The 22,687-nt window shown below is 43.4% G+C and overlaps 1 protein-coding gene across 7 annotated transcripts in view; it reads right to left on the minus strand.

Annotated features, from left to right (window-relative positions):
• pak5 (p21 protein (Cdc42/Rac)-activated kinase 5) overlaps positions 1–22,687 on the minus strand; it is a 61,320-nt gene that overhangs the window by 32,292 nt on the left and 6,341 nt on the right. For 4 of the 7 annotated variants that reach the window (XM_023953077.2, XM_023953076.2, XM_078943214.1 and 1 more), the window contains exon 2: positions 885–1,108. In XM_023953077.2, the coding sequence (XP_023808845.1) occupies positions 885–1,088 (204 nt within the window). In that variant the 5' untranslated portion in view covers positions 1,089–1,108. Of the gene's footprint in view, positions 1–815; positions 855–884; positions 1,109–7,793; positions 7,953–22,687 lie in introns of those variants that run through there. The other 3 variants (XM_020714682.3, XM_020714683.3, XM_078943215.1) reach the window with 3 other exon arrangements.

Consider the following 22,687-nt stretch of genomic DNA (forward strand, 5'->3'; position numbering starts at 1 on the left):
TATTTAGTAGAAAGGGAAAATATGTTGATCCAGGTCAGCTAAAACTCCAGATCCATTGACTGTATATAAGAACTGGACTGAGTGGCCCCACCCCCCTGGCGTTCCAAACAGGAAGTCCCCTTTTGCTCCAATTAGTGAAAATCCTATAGACTTCTATAGAGAAATAAACAGAATGACCATTCTTAGTCTGATACATTTTCTTAACTTTCTTGATAATCCTCATTTTTTATGATATTTTTTCTGTAGTTCCTGATTATTCAAGTTCTAAACTGACCAATCAGATGCCTCAATAAAAACAGGTGGTAGGGTGTGGCCTTCAAACAACCTCAGACCAATCACTGCTTACTGACACCATTTGGCACCAACATTAAAAATGACAACTGAACCATTTCTGTGGGTGGTGTCACACTCACTCACTCCAGTTCTCAGATAAAGTCATCAAGGTAGAAGCAGTGAACGCATGAACCCCCAATGTTGATGGCCACACCCCCTTTTTGTTTCTAAGAAAAAAACACTCGAGGAATCTTCGTCTAGTGGATTGTGCTTTTTTTGCGATGATGCGAATGATGCTCTACTGTTAAAAAGCCTCTTTTTTCCTCTTTGGTCGGTAGGAAATGTGAGATGTTTGTCAGAAAGCAAGGGGAAGCCCCGCCTCCTCCCCTCAGCAGGCGGAGAGGCTCCAAATAGGAATATAGCAAACTTAGAAAATGGACGGATGGGTGGAACCCACACATTCTCTTGCGTTTTCCTACAAAGGTGAAACCATTTTACCCACTGCTTCCCTCATGAACACGGGTGAAAACATGCACACCCACCGGGTGAAGACGAAACCAAACCATGATTCAGGAATGACCACTGGTTCGTGCTCTTCACTCCCTCCCTACCTTCATGGGCGCCAGCTGGATGGGGGTGATGTAGGAGGGGTCCACCATGGGTTTGGGCCGGTTGGCAGTGTCCGCCAGCAGGCTCTGCCATTGCTGCGGCAGTCCGGTGAACTTCTGCTCCCGCGGGTCGAAGCCCGTGTGGACACGGTGCTCGAAGTTCGACGGAGCTGAGATCTCCAGCCGTTTCTTCTTCTTGCCGAACATGCTGGAGAACCCTGGCAAACCTGAGAACCCCAAAAAGAATCGTGTTAGCACCGTGACAGAAGTGACTTGACGGAACAAAAAAAAAGACATTTGCACAAATCAACTCCAGCTTTTTCTCTCTGCTCCATTTCATAATGATGATTCAATGTTATTTCTTTACAAAAAAAACAGAACAAAGGATGTTATTTTAACCTCCACAAGAAACATCAGGTTTAATTTTTTATCTTTGTCAATCCTCGACCTTCTGAGCTTTAAAGCGTTGATCTTCAACACGTTTATTCTATTTGGTTGATATTCTTCCTTGTTGTTCCATGAACCAAGTTGGTAAAAAAATATGTCGGTTTCTATAAGAGCGGCTTTGTTTGGTTATATTTTAGTCTACAGGATAAAAAAAAAAGACAACGTCCAAAAATGTCTTGGGTTACGCAACAAAGAAAGAAAAATAGGACGCTGAGCTGAGAACAAAAAAAGAGGCCAGTTTTAGACTGTAAATACTTGTTAACATGTTCCCCTCATTTATTTTTAGGTTGTTTTTTTTTTTTAAAAAAGGAACAATGTTGACACCTTTAACATTCAAATCCTCAACAGTTTAAAGTTTTTTAAACAGGACTTGAAGGAAACTTCCTGTCAGAAGACCCATGAATGAATAAACGACAGAAGTAACGTTTCACAACAACGTTTAGGGCTGTTTCTCTTTTCAGTCTTCATCATTTAAAGGAACAGAAATTCATCCCGGGACAGTAAACCTTCACGAAGGCCGTAAAGGTGTCAAAAATTCAGAATTCCACTGCGCGACTATTCAAATGACAAACAATTCTTTCATTTTTTTGCAACAATTAGCAAAATAGAAATGTAAAAACCATCTTCTAGGGCAACGGTTTGGCTGGGAAACTGTGAAGTTGTGCTTTTTGTGCTGCAGAGAACATGGTGGAAGTTTCCGGGTGCCTGTTTGTCCAGTGACAGAAACAGAGAGTCATGATGGTGTCGCTGCAGCTGTGAATGAAACCATTGTGCTCTTCCTATGTAGGAGGCATTGTCCTCTCACCACAGCCCACCGTCCCTTGTTTTCCTCTCTCTGTTTGCAGCTTGCTGTGCCAGTCCACACCACTCTGAGAGCTCCTACAGCATAAATGGATTTACCAGAGAATTTAAAGAAATAAAGAAAGAAGATGTTCACTGATGACATCCGTCACTGCGAAAAGAAAAACCCATCCTGGAAAATTTCAACTTAAGGTTACATTTATTCAACCACTAAATCTGAAGGGTTTGGGACCGCAGTTCGTTCGACTGCAAATGCACTTGATAATAATCATAATAATAAAAGCACGTTTAGAAGATCATCTCGCTCCATGTCAGAGCTCTGTTTGTTTACAGTGGACCGCATTAATATCTTCTTCTATGGTGTTATCGTAATTTGTCCAGACCAATCACTGTCTGATACGTCATCGGACCAACGGACAGCCAATCACATAATGTGACGTCAACATTAGTCGAAGGACCCCAAACGGTTGTTGCAGCCCAAATGGTACCTACAACAGAACACGCAAGTGACCCACATGAAATATCAAGGTCGTACATCACTCAATGAACCTGTAGAGTCAAAATGTTCATGTACACTTTGCTCTACGGCCATGCTGCAGGTGACAGGCTTAATGAACACTTAAAGGTGAGTAAAGGGGAGAAACAGCCTTCTTGTAAAGAGTTTTTATTGCTTCAAAGGCCCAAATGCTGCAGACTGCACAAGGAGCCCGTTAGTGCTGTTCACATGATATGTGCGCGCTCCTTGCTATAGCCTGACCGCTAGAAATGAGGAAATTGGAAAATAACAGAGTAGATTGTGCGGCCATCCCATGGGTGCTTCAGTATCATGTGCACACCCTTGTGTGCGGTCAGTAAGGAGCCAATGCTCACACCTTAGTAACTACTAGAGTGTGGCGTAAGGACACCGTGCAACAACCTCACCTGTACAGTAGGTCATTTGTGCATGTATAACCTTTATCAGTCATGCGAATACTTCATGATACGCCTACCACATGCACAAGAATAGTACTTTCTCTTTATTGACGTCCCTTGAGGCAGCCAACCCAACAGGTGCATGTGACTAAAGCCTTAGCCTTCATTTAAATTTGAACAAGCAGTTCAAAACGTGGCATGGGTGTGAATAAATCTGGGCTTATATTGGTAAAATGAATGGTCTATCAAAACGATGTCTTGGTGAAATCAATGAATAAAACTCCAGAACACAAAAAAACGAAATGATTTTACAGACCTTTTATGTTCACAACACACGACTACAATCAAAAGGTTTGAGTTCCCCAAAGGAAATGTGTCAGGAATACTAAATGAGCAGAATTGTTGTGTTTTTCTGTTCCTCATGGCGCCCTTTAACCAAACTGTGATTAACACGCCATCTGTGGAAAATGTCCCTCAAGACGAGTTTAGATGGGATTTTGCTGATAAACCAGTGTTTGACTGAAGACGCATCAAAATGGTTAAAGCAGATGAATGTTTGGGACAAAAACATTTATCAACTTTCTTATTCAAGCCTAGAACTAACTCAAATGCTGGAGTGGTTTGATTTAAAGCTGATCTCCTCATAAACGCATTACGCAAAAACTTAAACAGCATTCCTGAGGTAAAGTTGTCAGAATTGAGCAATTTCAAAGTCGCCAAAAACGGTAAGTTTAACTGCCACAAATTCTGATTAGTTCGGTTTATTTTTTACGTTTCTTATTTCCTGTATCCTTTCTGTATTTTAGATTTTGTGCATTTTTGGGGGGGCGGAACCTTTGTTTCAGGGTTTGTTGCTTAGGGAAAAGTTTTGTAACACAATTGAATTAAAGAGGTTTCACATGGCAGAAGGATTTAGAGGAAAAAAATTTAATAAAGATTTTTTTTGCTTTCTATTTGGTATATGCAACCAGCAACATACGTGTTTTCTTTTTTGTTCATTTTTTGACGCCGTTCTCAAATAAAACTTGTGCTTAAAAATCTCTTGGTAAAGAAAACCTTGCTTCTTTTAGAGATATTGATTGAAAAAAGATGTTTTACATCACAGAAAGGTTCATATGAGTCAGCTTTGTTTCATATTGTAGAGCATTATGATGCTTAAATTAGAATTTAGACTAAACTAAACGTAAATATTTTACTCATTACAAGGACTTAATGATAGTTTCCTCTGGAGGATAAAAACACAACTATAGTAATGAAACAATCAACAGCATCATTTAAAAAATGTATTTTCTTAAATTAAGTAAGAAAGGAAACGTTAAACAGTCAAAAATATACGGACGGAAATCTTCCTCAGCCGTTTCCTTTGCAGAAACCACAGTGAGATCCAGGCCTCAAACACATGCAGAGATGCGTTAATGGGAAAAGAGGTGGGTGGTTGATGAGAACATGAAAGACGCACAGACAGAGATCCACAGAGGAAACAGAAACAGCTGCTTTTGGAAAACTCGCCATGGAAACCCTCCATGCAGGAGACAGAAGTCTCCTCTGGAAGAGCCAATTCCAGCATCTCTGACACACAAATCAATGTACTTTAGTTCAAACGTGTCAAAGTCAGACGTGGTTTGTGCCTTTTTTTTCTTCACAAAAATCCTTGGAACTAATAAATGTTTGTGATAAAAGTGAAGCTGTCAGCAGAAGTCACAGAAATCCACAACTTTCGGACCCAATTTTAAAGTATCCACCCAAAAAAATCAGACGTCAGAGGCGTGAAGTTCTTCTCCTTAAGCATCTGCAAACCCCACCGTGACTGAGAGTCCTTCTGAACCATCAGCTGATGATTTCAGCAGCTGAAGCTCCATGAACTTGAAAACATAAAAGTTGAAAAGGAGCTCTTTACAGAACTAACAATCTTTTGATATTTCAAAATAAAGTTCCAACAGTGTGACTCCTAAAATATCCCACATGTTTTCAAATACATAATTTCATCCAATAAAAACATTATACTGATGGTCATAAATAAAGTTTGGATGTCAAACTAAATGCACAAAAATTTCTTATTTCCTGATTTTTCCCCCCCGTTTGTTTATTTTGATACAGTTGACCACGCGTCATCACTGAAAGGTGACCCACCTTAGAGAGGTGGGTGGGTCTCAATCGGCCGGTTCAAAACCTGTTTGGAAGACGGGAAACGTTTCGTGTCGAGTTGGTCATTTCACATCTGAGCTAACAGAAAAGTACCAAGAAAAGTCAGAATTTCCAGGACCTAAAATGATCCGTCCCACCTTCAGTCCATTTCTGAAGCTCTCTCTTGGAGTAAAGATGCTGACCCCTCACCTAGATGGAGATGAGATGATTACAGACTATTAGGGCTTAAACCGGCCAAGCTGCACTGACAGGAGACAAAACAACAATTCACCCCCCCATAAACCACTGAATGCATGTAAGGCAGCAGACTGTCAAACGTGTTCATGCACTTGAACAGCCACAGTCCTGGGAAGCTTTTAGCAGCTTCGTTTTCACAGCAGCTTCAGGCTGCAGGTTCGGGTGATGAGGCTTCTGGGAGTTCACAGACACTGGACGGTTTCAGGAAGAAAGGTTCACCTTTCTCAAACCTTTCTCTCTCTGCAGGTTCTCTCTACCTGCAGAATCCTACCTCACCTTTTAATCCACTGTGAGGAATGAACGTGCAAACATCTCCACCTCTTTCATTCTGCAGAAGTTCAGACTGGATGTTAGCATCACTTCTCCACAAACGCTTCTGAAGGAAAACAGGAGAAACTGCGAGGATTATTTATGAGTCCACTGTCTTCTGAAGATAAAAACGATGATGGTTCATTTAAAAAAAATCATTTAAATACATTTTTGGGGAAAAATTGTTCTGACGCAATGCATTGTGGTCTATATTTGCTGATCTAGTGAACATCGATGCACACTGGAGACTTCTGGGAAATTTCCAGGGCACTTGATTTTGGAATTATAGATTTGGACAGCACTAGAAAATGGAGAACGCACTACATAGTGAGTAGGGAAGGAATTCGGACACAACCCAGGTTTAGTCTACAACCAAAGTTTCATTGACCTTTGACCTTAGGAAGAGGTCACCATCTTAGGTTTATAAAATAAAATTACCTTTAGTACCTTCTACAAATGTAAACTCTTCCTAGGGACTTTGATCTCCTCGAGCATCACCGGGAAGCTACTTAGATTAGGAATGTGGGCGTGGTCAACAAAAACCCCTGTCGGCAAGGATATCCAAAACATTACTTTTCCCGATTTTTGCTAAAATTACGTAGATTTGTTCGTCACCCCCAGAAGACCCAAAAGAACAATGGTTACTATGGAGATAAAACAAACAGAAAAGCCACCATTTTGAAAAATCTGTCATTTATGAATTTGTTAAGTGTAGCTCTGAGCAGGGTGGCAGGGGCAGAAGGGGGGAAATGAGGGGCGTGTAGCCAGTGGGGGCGGGTCAAACAAAGGATGGCGGGTATGGGTAGTGCCTACGCAATGCTGCTCACGGCTTTAACCACATTTGCATTTTTTAAACCCTCCTGTCTTTATAAAATGCTTAGATAAAAGAAAAAAGTAAAGAAACGCCTCACTGTCATGTAAATTTGGGTTTTAAAAGATCAAAGAAAGTTCTTTTGCTGGTCTGTGTTTTCTGACCGCAGCCAAACGGTTAGCAACCTCAACTCTTGAAGACAAGACAATAAATTCCTCAGAAAAATGTATATTTTGCTTATTTTGGCTGGAAGATAAAATCTTTTTCTCATATAAATCCTCCTGACAACCTGAGCCCCACTTCTTCACATTTGGTATCATTGGAAAGCCCCAAATGTCCTCTGTAGAAACCAGAAGTAGTTCATCTAGTAGTAGACAGTGGTTGGAAGATATTCAGGTTTAGAAATGTCCACTACAGATGATACATTTCAGTTAACAGGGGTATAACATGAATTTCAACCTTTAAAAGCTTCCAACAGGGAAACTACAAAAGGGTTTAGTAATATCAGTAACATTTCATCCTGTGGGGAAGGGGGAAAACGAGGAGTTCCAGCTCAGAAATTCTGACAAATGAGAGGTAAATATTCTCTAATTATAGAACAACTAAAATAAAAACACTACCGGTCTCAGGGCAGAGATCCTGACTCCCCGATGGATTTGTCTCCAAACCATCTGTCACCATCTGAACCTCCACAGGCTTCCTTCCACTTTGGGCCGTGGCGGCGTGACAGACACTCGCCGCGGCAAAAACGCATGCACATGTACAGACGGTGCATTCTTATCAACGCTGACCGCTGCTGGTTTTGGGTAGCAAATGTCAGCCCGATGGACGTGGCAGCGCTGGTTCTGTGGGCCTGAGATGGTGATTTCCAACACATCATTTCAGCCACTGCTTGTGATGAACTGGATCCAGGGAGGGACCACTTGCATTAAACATGCAGTTGTTTCCATTTCAAAGGTCAAAGTGAGCTTTCTCGTCTTTTTTTTTCTGTCAGCACCATCTCAAAAACGACGTAAAATAGCAGATCTTTGTCTTCATGTCATCAGCAAAAGTCGGACTCTTTGATCTCCTTCTCTGATTTACCTTCATCTCGTTTCTGCAGGTGATTTAATCTGATTAAAAAGTCTCCACATTTCTGCCCCCAGAAACATTTGTCCGGCTGGAAAACAGCTTCAGGTGAGGACAAACGTGCCTCATCATCTCACAGATGTTTGCCGCCTCTCCTAAAATCCAGAGTGGCTGAATCTTACCTGGAAACAAACTGGCGGTTTCTCTTAACCAATGGAAATGCCCTGGATCAGCCATCGTCAGGTCACTAAAGCCTCCTCACATGTTGAACTTCCATGCAGAAAGATTCATTTTTCATCCTTTCGGCATGGAACTGGATGTCCCCGCTCTGGAACTGTAAACCGGTAAATCTCTGGAGCAGCAGTGCTCGCATGAAGTCATCAAACTGACAAAGCGGGTCAAGCCCAGGACCCGCTGCAGCCCCCCTCGAGCTGCTCCATCTCCTGCCTGCATGCTCTGATAACTCTCAATGTGAGGCTGTAAAAATGCCGACGCCAGCAGCCCGCGCCGAGCCGCAGCCGGACGGCCCGAGCCCGGACCCAGCCCCGTTTCACCGCCATTGTTTCCCGAACGGGTTGGAGCTCCTCTGAGACCGTCCTCCAAGTGGGTCACAGAGGCCGCAGAGCAGCGGCGTGCCGGTGTTTGTGTGGCATCGACCGTGGGGAGAAATACAACGCTTCAATCCAAACAGAAAAAGATTTGTCTATTAAAGTTATCTATACTTTTTTATTCCAGAATATTTATCATATAATAAATAAATAAGTAAATCTTCTTAAAATATTGATTGCCAAAATTTATTTCTTTTTAATTCAGTTCTCATCCCAAAAGAAAATCTTTTTTTGGGCTAACATAAAGAGAAAAACATGTTTGTAAACTTTTCTTAAAGTTTGAGCCTAAGGTTGAGATTAGCGATTGTATCTTAGTGTCCAGTCGTCACCTTCTGTGGAAAATATTACTCCTCCAGCTAACAAATGCAGTTATTTTTGGAAATTTAGTTAAAGCTCTTTGAACTTAAACTGTGGTTCTGTGTTTTTGGTTCCAAAAAGCCCTGAAAAGATTGTCCTCAAATGCTTTAATATGAAATGATGACTTCCCAAAGACCAAACTAAACACCAGAAGAAAGGCTTTTCCATGGTTACGACCCATCAATAATCACTTCAAGCTTTCCAACTAAAAACATGACTTTGACCCCCTATGACCTCTAGAAAATCAATAGAAATCTGAGAGCAACAAAACTTCAGGATCACCCAAAAGTTTTCTAAAAAACTAGAACAAAATATAAAGTGGAAGCCTCTGAACGGAGCATGAAGAGCATCTTTTAGCCCTTTTTGACTCTGTGAAAACAATCTAAAGGATGCTTTTTTTTACAGAAAAGCATCGTTTGACACATAAGGACATGTATTATTTGCTCAAATTGCCACCGGGTTTAAACTATTTAAAGATTAACTATGCTGTCCGGTCAGATTTAACGTCGCAGTGAGGCGATGCAGAGAGGCAACGTGTTTGATGGTTGAAACGCAGAGACACAAGTACTGCTGGGAAAAGAAAAAAAAAAGGCTTTTTTTTTAGAAATGCATGCGGAGGAGTGAGATAAGCAGTGTGGAGGTGTGGAGCTGCAGACTAAATACAGAACCAGTGATCCGGCGTTATGCACATGCATGAGGGACGGCTGCACCAGAGTTTATTTGTTTGTTTGCTCCAGAGCAAAGCCGATCCCATTTTCCAGAGTCGAAATCAAACGTCTGCAGAGTTCAAAACTTTAATTGCCACTGAAGGAAAGCATCCATTGAAGTCGTTATCTCCTCCTGTGGCCACATAATGAATGACCTGGATGGAGAAGGACGGCTGGGACTGGGAGCTGCAGCCCCGAAGACAGAAAAACCCGTTCTTCACTCTGAGAGCAAAGATGTCTCCATATTTATGAAAGAAGACAAAGTCAGTAAGTCCAGTAAAGTTCTAATAAATGATCTCTAAAAACTCAACAAAAGGTCCTTCATTTTCAGTTATTCTCTTTGTTCGAAAGGGAAAAGGAAAAAAAAGGTCAGTTTTTTGCAAATCAACAGTGAATTTATTAATCAGACCCTGAAAAACGACAGGAAATTGTGAACTTTTTAGCCTTTCAGACTCCTAAAGTATTGAACCATTTTTCTGAAAACATTATTTTAGGGATGTTTGTTTTTTTTTGCCAAACAGCATAAAAAAACTCAATAAAACCCAGAAATTGTTAAAGGAAATCTAAAATGTAGAGTAATAAGCTCACTGAGTGAAGCATTGGCTGTAAGGAAAGTGTTTGAGAGCCTCAGAGCAAACATCTAGAAGAAAATACATCCACGTCTGCGCCGGGAGACAAATGTCTCATGTTGTTAAGCTGCGGCGGCGCTGATGCGGTGCAAACACGCGGCAAACACGCTGCAAACACGCTGCAAACACGCGGTTTCCGTGACGAGGAGTCAGACGTACAGATGAAGAGGAGGGGAGAACGCCGTGGGGCTTTTTGGAATTTGCAACTCCGCAATGTTGCGGCCACGCCACAAACGTGTACACAGGAATGACCTCTGACCTCGGCCCCGGCCTTCTGAACTGCTGGTGCGCTTCCAAACCAACTCCGGTTCACGGTGTGAGAGTGAACCGGGTTTGGTTTCAGCCCAACTCTGAATACCGTCAGCTTTTCAGGAACCAACAATCCCACAAACAATAACTACAGGAATGAAGGAACAAACAGACCAACAGGTCAGCAGTCGACAAACCCGGAGCAGCACGGAAACACCGATCTTCACGTAGACACCAACGGGGAAAAATGTTTGTTTGTGTTTAGTAGAAAGAAACGATTCTTTTTCACTTACTTGCTTCTCATTACAGTGAAAAAGTTTGCCAAGCCTCCATAAAAACTCCCAGTTTGACAAACTTGATGAGACGGTGGGAACGAAGACAACCGAGAACCCAGCAGCTCTGCAGACGAAGCTTCATCTCACGATGTTACTGTAGATATTTAAACAAATTTGCAGTATTTTTAAAGGTAGTGTTGCCCTCGTCCTCAGGATTTCTGTCCAATGGGTGATTCCAATGATTCAACCAAAAAAAAACGAAATTCCTGCATGAATGTTTGACTTTAACTTAAAGAACGATGCCAATGTGCTGCTATTTCTCTAAAGGTCGATTCATTAATATTAGCGGCTAGCATAAGACAAAATACCTCTTTAACTGGTGGCTTTCTAGCTAAAGTGAATCAAAATCTTCTTTTCGGTGATCTCCTTGAGCAGGTTCAGCCAGAAGCCTTAATTTTGAAAAGCTCCTTCCCTCCTGGTGTTTTGGGAAAAGGGGGTGGAGGCTGCAGCGCTGGAGATGTAGGTCAAGGATTTCTGCAGCCATCCACATGCATGAGAGCGTGGCTGCACCGCACTGCTGGGAAGGAGGAAGCGTGGAGCGGAGAAGCCGGGTTTCCTGGAGTTCAGGTCAAAGCACACATCTTGCTTTTTTTTATTTTATTTGTAAACTTATATTTTAACCAGGATCACTGATCTCTTTTTCAAGGGTCCAGACAGCAGGACGGATCAATACAACGCATTAAAAAACAACGATCCAATTATAAAATCATTTACAAGTTTCATTTTTAAAATTTCCACTAAATTGGACCAGTTATATTGCAGCCGTACCAGTCGGTCCACATTTTGTTCCAGGCTACAAAGAAAAGAAGAAAAAAAAATCCATTTTATTTTTAACCAGATTCTGAAGGAAGTTTTATTTTGAAAAACTACTGGCTTCTCTCTACCACATCCGACTCTTTTTGCATGTCAAGTCGCTCAGTCACATGTTGAAAATCCATCCACTACTTTCGTCAAGCGGCTGCCGCTAAATTGAAACCCCCCAAGCTAGCAAAATTAACAAAAAAATAAAACTTATTTGGAAAAAAACAATTTTGGCAGAAAAGAGGAAACAGACTTCGAAATACAAGAAATCTGCATTTAACAAACTTAAAACCAGGTGTGGTTTCCACACAAAAGCTAGCTTACAAACAAAGATGAAGATAAAGTTTACACTTAAAAATGAAGATTGTGTGAGATTAAACCGATCCATGGCCTGAAAAAAGGTTGGAGACCGAAGAATTCATGGATTCTCACAGCTATGGAGACGGAGCAAATGCAAAATACTCGTGTAAACAAACCAATGGGTAAATCTACATTTCTCCAGAGGTGGCCGTCCCACACCAGTGTAAAGTTCACAGTGGTGTTTGTGAGCCTTACAGCCTCAAATGGACCACAAAGAGTCTAGCGGCTAATTCATATAAATAAAACCATCTAAAGGTAGAAATGTTGCTACAAGTTTCAAAACCTCAGTGCTTTTTTTTTTTTTTTTAACTTGTCCTGTCCAACAGCTGAGCAGACAGACGAGAGCTGAGGGCCTCTTGTGTTGGACATATTTTGCTTTAACAAGAGGGGTTATTAATCTTCTGACAAACCAAAGGTATGTCTGAATAAACCCCTTTTGTAATTGAGGCCAAACTTTATTAATTTCAATCATGTCTGAAAATCTTTGGTGTTGGACCGGACGGAAAAGGAAAGAGGGGAAGAAGAGAGAGGGACGCTAGAGAGAGGGGGGGGTAGGGGGTGATAATAGGAGGGGAAGGGGGATAAGACCATGAAGCAGCATACAGCAACAAGTTTACTGGTTGTTAATCATTATGGTAAGGTTCAAATGCAGTACAAAAAGGGCGGGGCCCGTCCACACACACACTCAAATGTTATAAACACACCTGCTAGCTGCAAAAATGCCCACCTGTCGACATGTACACAAAACAGATAGTGTTCACACGCATACTTATGCCTTAAAACCAACTAGTGTGAAATATTTCAGTCATTCAGTCTGTTGAGCTAACACCAGTGCTCAGGTGAGGTTTTATGTTCTTCTAAAATGGATGGTGGAACGTGAAAAGAAGGAGGGAGAGTGCCCAGCCATCCCCACCCCAAGACCCCCACCGCAGCAGCAGCGGCAGCCGGAATCCCCCCAACGCCACACGGGAACCGGCAGGGAACAACCGCCGCACGGGCGACCAAGCCCGCCACCCAGGCCAGGGCCAGCAGGGCCGCCGCAAGGCCCCCAGAGCCAGAGGCCAAGGAAGCACGGAGGGAAAGAGAGCGCCGCCCCAGCCCAACCAGGAGAGCAGCCCCCCCGCCGCGCCGGGAGAACCCAACACAGAGCCCCACCGGAGAAGGACGCCCACAGCCCCAAACGAGCACCCCACCACCACCCAGGAGTTCCGGGCATCCCCCCGCCCCAACCCCAGGTACGAGCCAGGACCCCCCAAGGGAGACCCGCTCCGCACTCCAGGCAGCCATCCGCCCGGCCCACGGTTGGTCCAGGGAGGAGCAAGGCAGGGGGCCCGCCGCCCCCGCCCAGAAGGGGGGAACCCCGGGGAAAAAAAGAGGGCCCACAAGGGGTGTAATAAATATGGCCCGACCAGGCTCGGCCACAGTTGGAAATTTGGCGGGGCCCAGCGCTCAGGAGCAAGGACCAGAACCCACCCCCCAGGGACCAGACACCCCCGGCTCAGATGTAATGTGAACTGCCCCACCGCGCGGAGAGAGCACCGCCGGGCCCAGGAAGCCGGCACCCCGGGGACACGGCCGCCGTTGCAAAGGGGCCCGCACCCCCCACCAGGGAAGAGGCAGGGGACAGACGGACCCAGGTCCCACCTTCCTTGCAAAATGTGTGTGCGTGTATGTGTGTTTGAGATTGTGTGTGTGTGCATGTGTGTGTGTTTATGTTGGGATGTATATATTGAGGGGGGAGGGGTGTGTGTACTAAGGGGGGTGCAGTTAAAATTGGCGGGTAGGGCACTAAGGGGACATCTCCTGTTTACTCACAGTGACGTCCCCTCACCCTCCCCACCAAGGGGCCCTAAATGTCTAAGGTGCGGTTAAAATTGGCGGGTAGGGTGCTAGGAGGACATCCGCTGCTTGCTGGCAGTGATGTCCAAGCACCCCCCCTACCAAGGGCCCTACATGTCTAAGGTGCAAATAAAACCGAAAGAGGGGGGGCCCACTCCATACGGCAACCATAGGAGGGGGGCCACTGCCTAGTAAACCCCCCCTCAAGGCTCATCGCAGGCTAAGCCCCCCACCCCCTCACCCTATTATGAGGTTATATGAGGAAGGGGGTAAGTTGGGGACAGCTGATAGACTGTCCCCCGGTGGTCAAACAGCTGTCCCCCGCCCCCCCCCTAGCAAGGGGGCCAGGCCCACCCAGCCCAGGGGCCCCACCCCCGGAGGCGCCGACACCCCAGGCCCAGCACCACCCCCCCCACACAGAGAGAGAGGAGCCAGAAAGCGCCGGCCCCCCCCCGGAGCAAGCCCAGGCCCCTACCCCCAAACGCCGGCCCTAGAAGAGCTCTGGTCAGGCCTCGACGGGACCGAAGCAGCCAACCGGCCGGGGAAACCGCCGATGGCCTCAGCGGAGACCCCGACCCGTCAACCCCCCCTGCCCCGTACCAATAGTGGACCCCCCCCCCTCCCCCAGAATGCCCCCCCACAGGTCAGGGCCGACAAGACCCCCCACCCCACCCCACCCCAGACCCCGCAGCCGAAGCGGAGGACACCCAGAGCGACCGGGGGCCCCAAGAGGGTTGTCCCGTCCCGCCCCAGAGCCAGGGAAGGGCCGATCCCAGCCCCAGGCGTAGATAGGAAGCCCATCCAGCGCCGCTGGGCCCCCACCCCCGAGCAGCGCCCCCCGCCAACCCCCCCCAGCACAGGCAAAGGGACCACCCCCCCAAGCCAAGCCAGACCACCACCCCACCCCCCCACCACGCACCCCCACACCCAAGCCCAAAGGACCACGCAGCGCCCCAGCCCGCCCCACCCAGGCGCCGGACCCGATCCCCCGACCAACGGAGCCCCCAACAACCCCCGCCAGGCACCGGAGGCCCCGACCCCCACCCCGGCCCACGGCAGAAGGGCAAGGAGCAGCGACGACCAGGCCCCCCCCACCCCCTAAGTCACGGAGTTAGCTATGGGAGACCAGAGAGACCGAATTCTTTCGAAGTTACTTGAACTTTGGGCTGACATTTTTTCCAAGCTGATATGATCAAGCAGCAGATTTCTGTGTTGACTTATATTTATATTTTTTTTGCTTTTCCAATTTATTAAAATAGTTTTTTTAGCAATGCAAAGAGTTATGAAAATGATAGAGCCTAATCCTCCTTCTACATCGATGGCACTCATGTCACCAAGCACACAAAGTGACGGTGAAGCTGTGATTGAAACCTTAAGCCAGACTGATAGATCGGCACATACCTGCCGCCAGAGAGCCAGGACAGGCGTGCAGAACCATAGTGCATGCATGTAATTGTCGGGTAGATTACTGTCACAGTGCTGACAAATGTCTGAGTTACTGAGACCCATCTTGAACATCCTCTGTCCAGTGTAGTAAATTCTGTGAAGAGTTTTGAAATGGATTAGCTGCAGATTTGGACTTTTTGTCATTTTAAAGGTGTTTAGACAAAGTTCTGACCAAAAACTTTCATCTGTGCTGATGCTCAAATCCGCATCCCATTTTGTTGTTGGAAGTGAAATATTGTTATCTAAATTGCAATAAAGTTTGTATATTTTTGGAGAGAGTTTTATTCATTGAGAAATTGATCATGTGGTAACTACATCTGGTAGCTTTAAATCGTTGTCTCTGTATTTAAACTTTTTAGTAATAATTGATTTAAGTTGCTGATATTCCAAGAAGTTATATATTCCATGTTTGTCTTGAAGTTCCTGGGGAGTTATGAATCTTCTATCAATAATTATGTGCTCTAGTTGTTTTATGCCCCCTGCTTGCCAAGCTGGGAAGTGGATAATCTTTTTGTTTATGAGGATGTCTGGGTTGTTCCAGATGGGTGTCATTTTGCACGGTTGAATTGATGATTTTGATATTTTGAGAAATTCCCACCAGGCTGTTAAAGTGGCATTTATATTAATACTTTTGAAACAATCCTGTTTTTTAACTGTTTGGCTAATAAATGGAAGATCTGACAGGTTGATCTTTCCACATAACGCCTGTTCCAAGTCTAACCATGAGTTAGTTTCTGGATTATTTTTTAACCATTTTAAGATATATTGTAATCTATTTGCAAGAAAGTAATTGTGGAAGTTAGGTATTTCTAATCCTCCACAGCTTTTTGCAGATTTTAAAGTTTTTAGACTAATTCTTGCAGGTTTGTTGTTCCATAGAAAGCTTGATATAGATGAGTCTAATGTTCTCAGCGCTCTTGCCTCACACCAAGAAGGTCCCTGGTTCAAGTCCCGGCTGGGGGACGTGAAACAGAACACCAATGCGGGACCTTTCTGTGTGGGGTGTTTAGGTTTGACGCAGACAATAACAGACCGTCTTCGTCACTCATCTGCGTTGAACCGCGAGCTCTGAGAACTGATAATCTGATGCTGAAGGAATGCATCTATATCTGCATCTGGATCTCCCTCACTGTCACCGTGGCAACTCAAACACGCCACTGCTTAGCCTCAAATGCCATAAACGTAATGCTTCTTGTCGGTTTAACCAGACTGCTGCTTAATTGTAGTGCAGATAAGCAGCAACAAAAAGCGGGGAGTTATCTCTACAGGGCAGCCCGGCGTGACTTCCGCCATCCATTAGCCCACACGTGGGAGCAGAGATAACTCAGACCTATAAAAGAGAGGAGTGATGGTCATAAAAACATTGATGGAGTTCAAACTGTCTGGCTGTGCAGGACAGTCAGGTTCTCCCTATCCCTTGTGCTATCTCGTGGGGTCCAGATGACCCCACTCCCAACGCTAGCACAAGGGTTAAACTGCTCACACAAAGTTCAATTATGTAATATTGTCCAAAACATTCAGAGTTCCTTCTTTGGGAACCAGCCGTCAGGCCCATACCATGATACTTCCTACACTAAACAAGCTATTCTCCCTGAACCTCCAAACCAAGACTCATCCATCAGATGGAGAAGGGAGGTCTGTTCCTCCAAATAAGGCGTCTCCACAGCAACAGCGCTGTGCAGCCCCCACTGTAGGAACCCATCTGATGAAGATCTCTGTCTTTGTTCCTGAGCGAATCTGAAAGGAAGTTCTGCGCTGACTCTGCAGACGTTGAGCCTCAGCATCTAGCTGCTGTAGCTCCTAATTCCTTATTTTTGTCTAGTTTGTAGTTTAAATATCTTCTCACACACGATGTTATATAAATCCTGAATCTCCCATTGAGTCATTTGATCATGAGAACATCTTATTTTGAGCAAAATCCCTAATAAAACTAGTTTTTTTATACTTAACATCGTATTTTCAAATCAGATTTGCTTGATTTAAGGAAACAGAAAAGTTTTATTTGACAACAGCAGTTTGTCAGTTCAAATGCATTTACATATCATTTTAATTCATCTTAAAATGTTTCTTTGGTCTAGAAATAAGGATATTTGGACTGCTCCAGTGCTTCAAGTAGGATATATTTGTGTGTGTGGGGGCGGGGTGGTATAAATATACACATTTTAAGATGTAAAATTATTTTTTCGAGCAATATATACTTATTTTAAGACGTAATATTTCAAATTACTGGAGCAATATTCCTAAAAGGGGAATTTTTATGGCTTAATTTAAGATTTAATTTTGTCTTTTAAATAGATTTCACCCAGACAAATTCACCTAGTCCTATTGGCAGATTCTTTATTTCACTTTTAGAAGGAAAAACATCTTATTTTCCATATTTTCATGTTCATGCATGTGTACACTTTGATATAACTGCACTGGCAGTTGACTGGAACACTTAGCATTATAGAAATGTCACTACTAAAGTTAGAACATAATCATTAGGATGTCTGCAGAACCACAATAAAGCTTCATATAGGACAGAGCCAAACTGATTTTTATGGGCTTTTATCTGCGTCCAGTTAAGACACACACACGTCTATAAATGCATCCGTTAATGTTTTTCAATTTCATAATATTAAACATCAAATAGTCCAAAAATCAAATTCCTTTCATTTGTTGGAAAAAACAACATTCACATTATTTTTTCACGTAAATTTCTCTCTTTGGTTCTGATGAAGACTAAATAAATGTCTTCTGATTTTATTTGTGAATATATTCTTATTTAGTGAATGAACTGTGACAAAGAAACGATGAGTTCATGCCAATGTTTAGATGGTTAAACTGATCTGGAGGAAAGTTCTTGACGCCGTTTCTCATTTGTGTCTAAACCATAACAGGGATGCGAGCAGCAGCAAAATAATCCTTTTGACTGCATCTGCCTTTTACTGCTCTCTCGACATTAGAGACTCTTGACTTACACTCACAGCTAAATATAGCCGTTCTCCAGCTTCCCAGCTAATGTGGGCCGCCAGGCAGTGGTGGGCCTCGGCGTGAAACCGTGACACACGTCCAGCAAAGGCGTTCTCATCAACCGCACAGCGATGGAGGCTCACGCTCATACCAGTCCGCATGACTTCCCACGCCGATGCTCAGAGATAAGGTACCAGGATTAGGACCGCAGTGCGTCTGAGAGAGAACACAACTATGAGTGTCTGTTAGATCCATGAAGCAGACGCAGACATCCAGACTGGGACGATCAGCCCCACCAGACACTGGTCCTCCTCTAAATCCACCACCCCTGTTGGTCTGAAGCCACTCCTGTTCCTGATTGGCTGGATCAGGGATGTTCGGTCAACCAGGACTTCTTCATAAATTGCTAAGTGAACATCGCAGTTATTCAGTCCTCTCCTGCTGTTTTGGAAGTTTTCATGGGTTAAGGTTCTGAATCCAATACATTAGAGTTACAGCAGCTGTGCGTCAAAAGGTTTATCAGACTTTCACCAACATCTGCCTCATCATTCATGTCAAATACTAAACTGGAGGGGTCTCTGGAGCTCAAGCGAATCACATTAGTGTGCTTCGACTGTTCCTTAAAGGGTCTATATCTGGCAAAATTAACTTTCTGAACTTTAAAGTGTAAATTATAATTTAATTTCCTTACAAAGATACCAATCCCAAAACGTTATTTTCATCTATTCACGCATTTCGGAGTATTCCCTGCCCGCTGAGCACCAGCCCCTCCCAACCACAGTCACATTGTGATGTCACAAATTGAGGAACCGCCCCTCCCAGGAAGAGTCTGCACTGCCAACCCCGCCCCCCAGGCTAACACACACCCACTTTCTCCGTGGAGCTAGCGGTGATCTGCCAAACGCTTTCCTTTTATTTGCACAATATGCACATCCTTTTTCGTCAAAGTTCAGATGTTTGTTTTTTCGTGGGCGAAACGCAAACGCTGCCGAGGCCGACTCTAGGTTGACGTCATGAAATGGGCGGTACCCACAAGGAGAAAAAGGCGGAGCCTCAGAGATCGAGTCGTGTTACTTCCATGTATGAAAATGACCTGCGAAAATAACTCGTGTTACATAAAGAAATCATTCTTTAATGTGTCAAAGGTACTAAATAACCATATATGGACATGGTTTACTCTGAAAGGCTTAGAATAGCACGATATAGGCCCTTTTATATGGAAGCGATTATGTAGCATAAATAAAAAGCAAAGTCAAAACCAGAAATGCTTTTTCATTTTCAAAATGAAAAAGCATTTTTTGACTCAAAAATATAATGAAAAAGCAATCCACCAAAATGCTTTTTAATTTCCTTCCTCAACACAGCTTATTCTGTCACTTAATTAAAATTAAAATGAAAATGGTATTTGACATTTCATTTTCAAGATGTTCAAGAATATTGCTTTTTCTTTTTAATTTTGAGTCAAAAAATGCAGTTACATTTTGAAAATTAAAAAGCATTTCTGTTAATCCATTTTAATTGTCAAATTAGACATTTCTAAATGAATTATGCTACACATTTACCAGGGACCTTTTTGAAAATGAAATGTCAAATACCATTTTATTTATCATTTTAATTAAGTGACAGAAAAGCTGCGTTGAGGAAGGAAATGAAAAAGCATTTTGAAATATTGCTTTTTCTTTTTAATTTTGAGTCAAAAAATGCAGCTTCATTTTGAAAATTAAAAAGCATTTCTATTAATCCATTTTAATTGTCAAATGAGACATTTCTAAATGAATTATGCTACACATTTACCAGAGAACATCTTGAAAATGAAATGTCAAATACCATTTTCATTTTAATTTTAATTAAGTGACAGAATAAGCTGTGTTGAGGAAGGAAATGAAAAAGCATTTTGGTGGATTGCTTTTTCATTATATTTTTGAGTCAAAAAATGCTTTTTCATTTTGAAAATGAAAAAGCATTTCTGGTTTTGACTTTGCTTTTTATTTATGCTACATAATCGCTTCCATACTTTTAAAACCCGCTGACTATAACTTGGTCCATGTTTTCTGCCCTGTAGTTCATCATCAGTCCACTAGGCGTAGTAAAGGGGCTTTTCATGCTCATTTTAAAATGGCAGCCTCCATAAAATCTTAAAACCACTTTTGGCAGGAAAGGTTTTTCAAACCTTATGGTGAGAATAACTAATTTATCATTTTACATTTTTTTAAAGGCTACTTGCTGTATTGAAATATTGCAAATGTGTTTTTGATTAAGTCTTTATAATAAAGTTACAAAAATGAAATGACTGGAAGGTCAAAGAGTTAAAGTTAGAGACCTTTTTAAACACAAACGTCTCAGCGGGTGAAAACTGATCAGAATGATTGAATTTTTTTAAGTACATTATGATAGAGCAGAACGTGACGCTTACAACGTCATCTGCATATTTGAGGGCCCCAGTTGTGGCGACCTGGAGTTTGTCGGCTGTTTGTTTGAGAGTGGGAACAGGACACAGCGAAAACAAAAGCAGAGGTGCAGAAAAAAAAAAGCTAAATATTTGGTTCTGTGTGAAGGAAGGACAGGAACGGGATGAGGAGCCATGTTTGGGTAGCTTGGAGTTGTTGTGGGAATGTTACTGACCTGACCTTCATGCCTCTGTTCCGGAAGTCTTTGAATGACTCAAATCCAAACGATTTTACTTTGTAAAACCCAATTTTACTCAATTCTAAGTTGATGAAATCAAATTAATCCTTGGAGTGTCCAGGCTTCTATTTGTGCTTCTAGAAACTATTTGATCTATTCTCAAAGTGTTCCCAGTGTTTTTAACCAAAATGATGCAGTTTTTAGCCAAAATCTAAAAAACTGTGGCGGCAGGAGTTCATGAGAAATTCACCTCTAAGTTGTGGGCGGGACCCGCAGGACCCGCCCCCCTTCCTTCCGAATATCCATCTGCTTACACGCTCTCCCACTAGCTTACAGACCCTCAACCTAACGTTAGCGGTTTAACAAAAATGGCGAGTAATTATCGGAGCTATGCAGCCATACAGTTCTGAGCCAGATGCCAAACCTCATAAAGTGTTTGAATAAAATGAATCGGTTATTTATCAACATATCAGCTTCCAATACGTGGATCAAGGCCGTGTCACACAGCCACTATGAACATTTTGGACGGAAAAAAATTGGCTATACGTGACTATACGCGATATAAAAGTTAGACATCGATGGTTCATGCGTGAAATGTCAGTTAGACGTTCGTGGAACGGTCGTGGAAAGACACAAAGTTGTGTCCGCATCTCGCAAAATTACGCACAATTGCGCAAGATTTTCGTAATGATTGTGTGTAAACAACGTAAAATACGAGTAAACTGTGTAATTCTCAACCGACCACATATTTTAGAACAGGTCAAAACTGAATTCGTGTGGAGACCCTTCGGCCGAAAACAAACGACGAATGCAAAAACATGTATGAATTATGTACATCACGCATTTATCATAAATGACCGAAATTTCATATGTGGAAAATGCACATTCACTGTGTGACACGGCCTTAAGATTATTCTTTTTGAGCTCCTTCTTTTTGTGGTGTTTACTCAAATCTGACTCGATGGAATCAAATGCAAACTAACTAATTACTTGGAGGGGTCCGTGACTTAATTTGTGTTTCTAAAGCAAGAGAATTTGATTTCATGTTTCAGGAATTTGTTGTTGTTTTTTGTTGACATGCGTTTTGAGAACATCATGGCTGCAAACGATGAGCATTGAAGCCACACCTTCCATCGCTCTGCGTCTAGAGCGCCAACTAACATCTGGCCAGTAGGTGGGGGGATCAAATCGGCGCACTTCACCGACGCCAACCTGCAGCTGCTCTGACAAAACGCACGCCGCCAACACGTCAGGCCGGATCTGCTTTCCTGCTGTCAGCATCTTTGCAGACAGTGAGGGGGGCGGGGCACAGCTGCGTCACTGGACCGGCGCTTTCATCTTTCCAGCTTCTGTGTGCTCTGCTGTGCGGCGAGTCATTCGCCTAAACGCACACGTGTCCATGCGGCGAGCATTCATCTGAGGCGCATCTATCCATGCATTCAGTCGTGCAGACGCATCGCATGTGCTCCACTTCACACGTGCTCCGGTGCAAAAATAAACCCGATAAGACCAAAGACAAACGCTGGATTTCTGACCGACAACCTGCAAAGTCTTACGGCAAAAACTAGAAATACTACAGTTAAGATTAAAAACAGCATTTGACTGTCAAAATAAAAGCACGAGCTGCCTGAACACACCACCTCAGCTGAACTGTCCTGACAAACACTCACAGAATCCTGATCCAAAGCTGCCTCTTGGACCTGGATGGAGTCCCCAAACCAAACATTGGGATAAAGATGTGACCGTCTCACCTCAGATAAATCATTGTTCTGTGACGTTCTCCTGTCAGGAATTCGTCCACTCTACAATTATCTGAGCAGAAGATTCTTCCCTGTGGTCTGCTGAGTTCAGTGAATAGATTTGCTGAGAATAATCAGTTTTTTAAACACTTTTCAGACACTTTAAGAACAGAGTGTCAATGTGAAGCAGGGAGCAGGGAGGACGAAGGCCTGGGAGACCAAACAGGAAGAGGCCTGTGTGGCTTTTAAGGAGGAGGTCAAACACAATTTAGGTGAAAAAATGGAAACGAACCCACAAGTCAACAACAAAACGTTTCAAAGTTTATGCATAAATAAGCTGAGTTGGAGGTTGAGGTTTATCCCGCTCTGCGGTGGAAGCAAACCCAACACATTTGTTCTTTTCTTGCTGCAAAACAAGAAAACAGCTTC

Source organism: Oryzias latipes, chromosome 24 (genome assembly GCF_053564925.1).
Source record: "Oryzias latipes strain Hd-rR chromosome 24, Olatipes_Hd-rR_3.1".
Lineage (NCBI taxonomy): Eukaryota > Metazoa > Chordata > Actinopteri > Beloniformes > Adrianichthyidae > Oryzias > Oryzias latipes.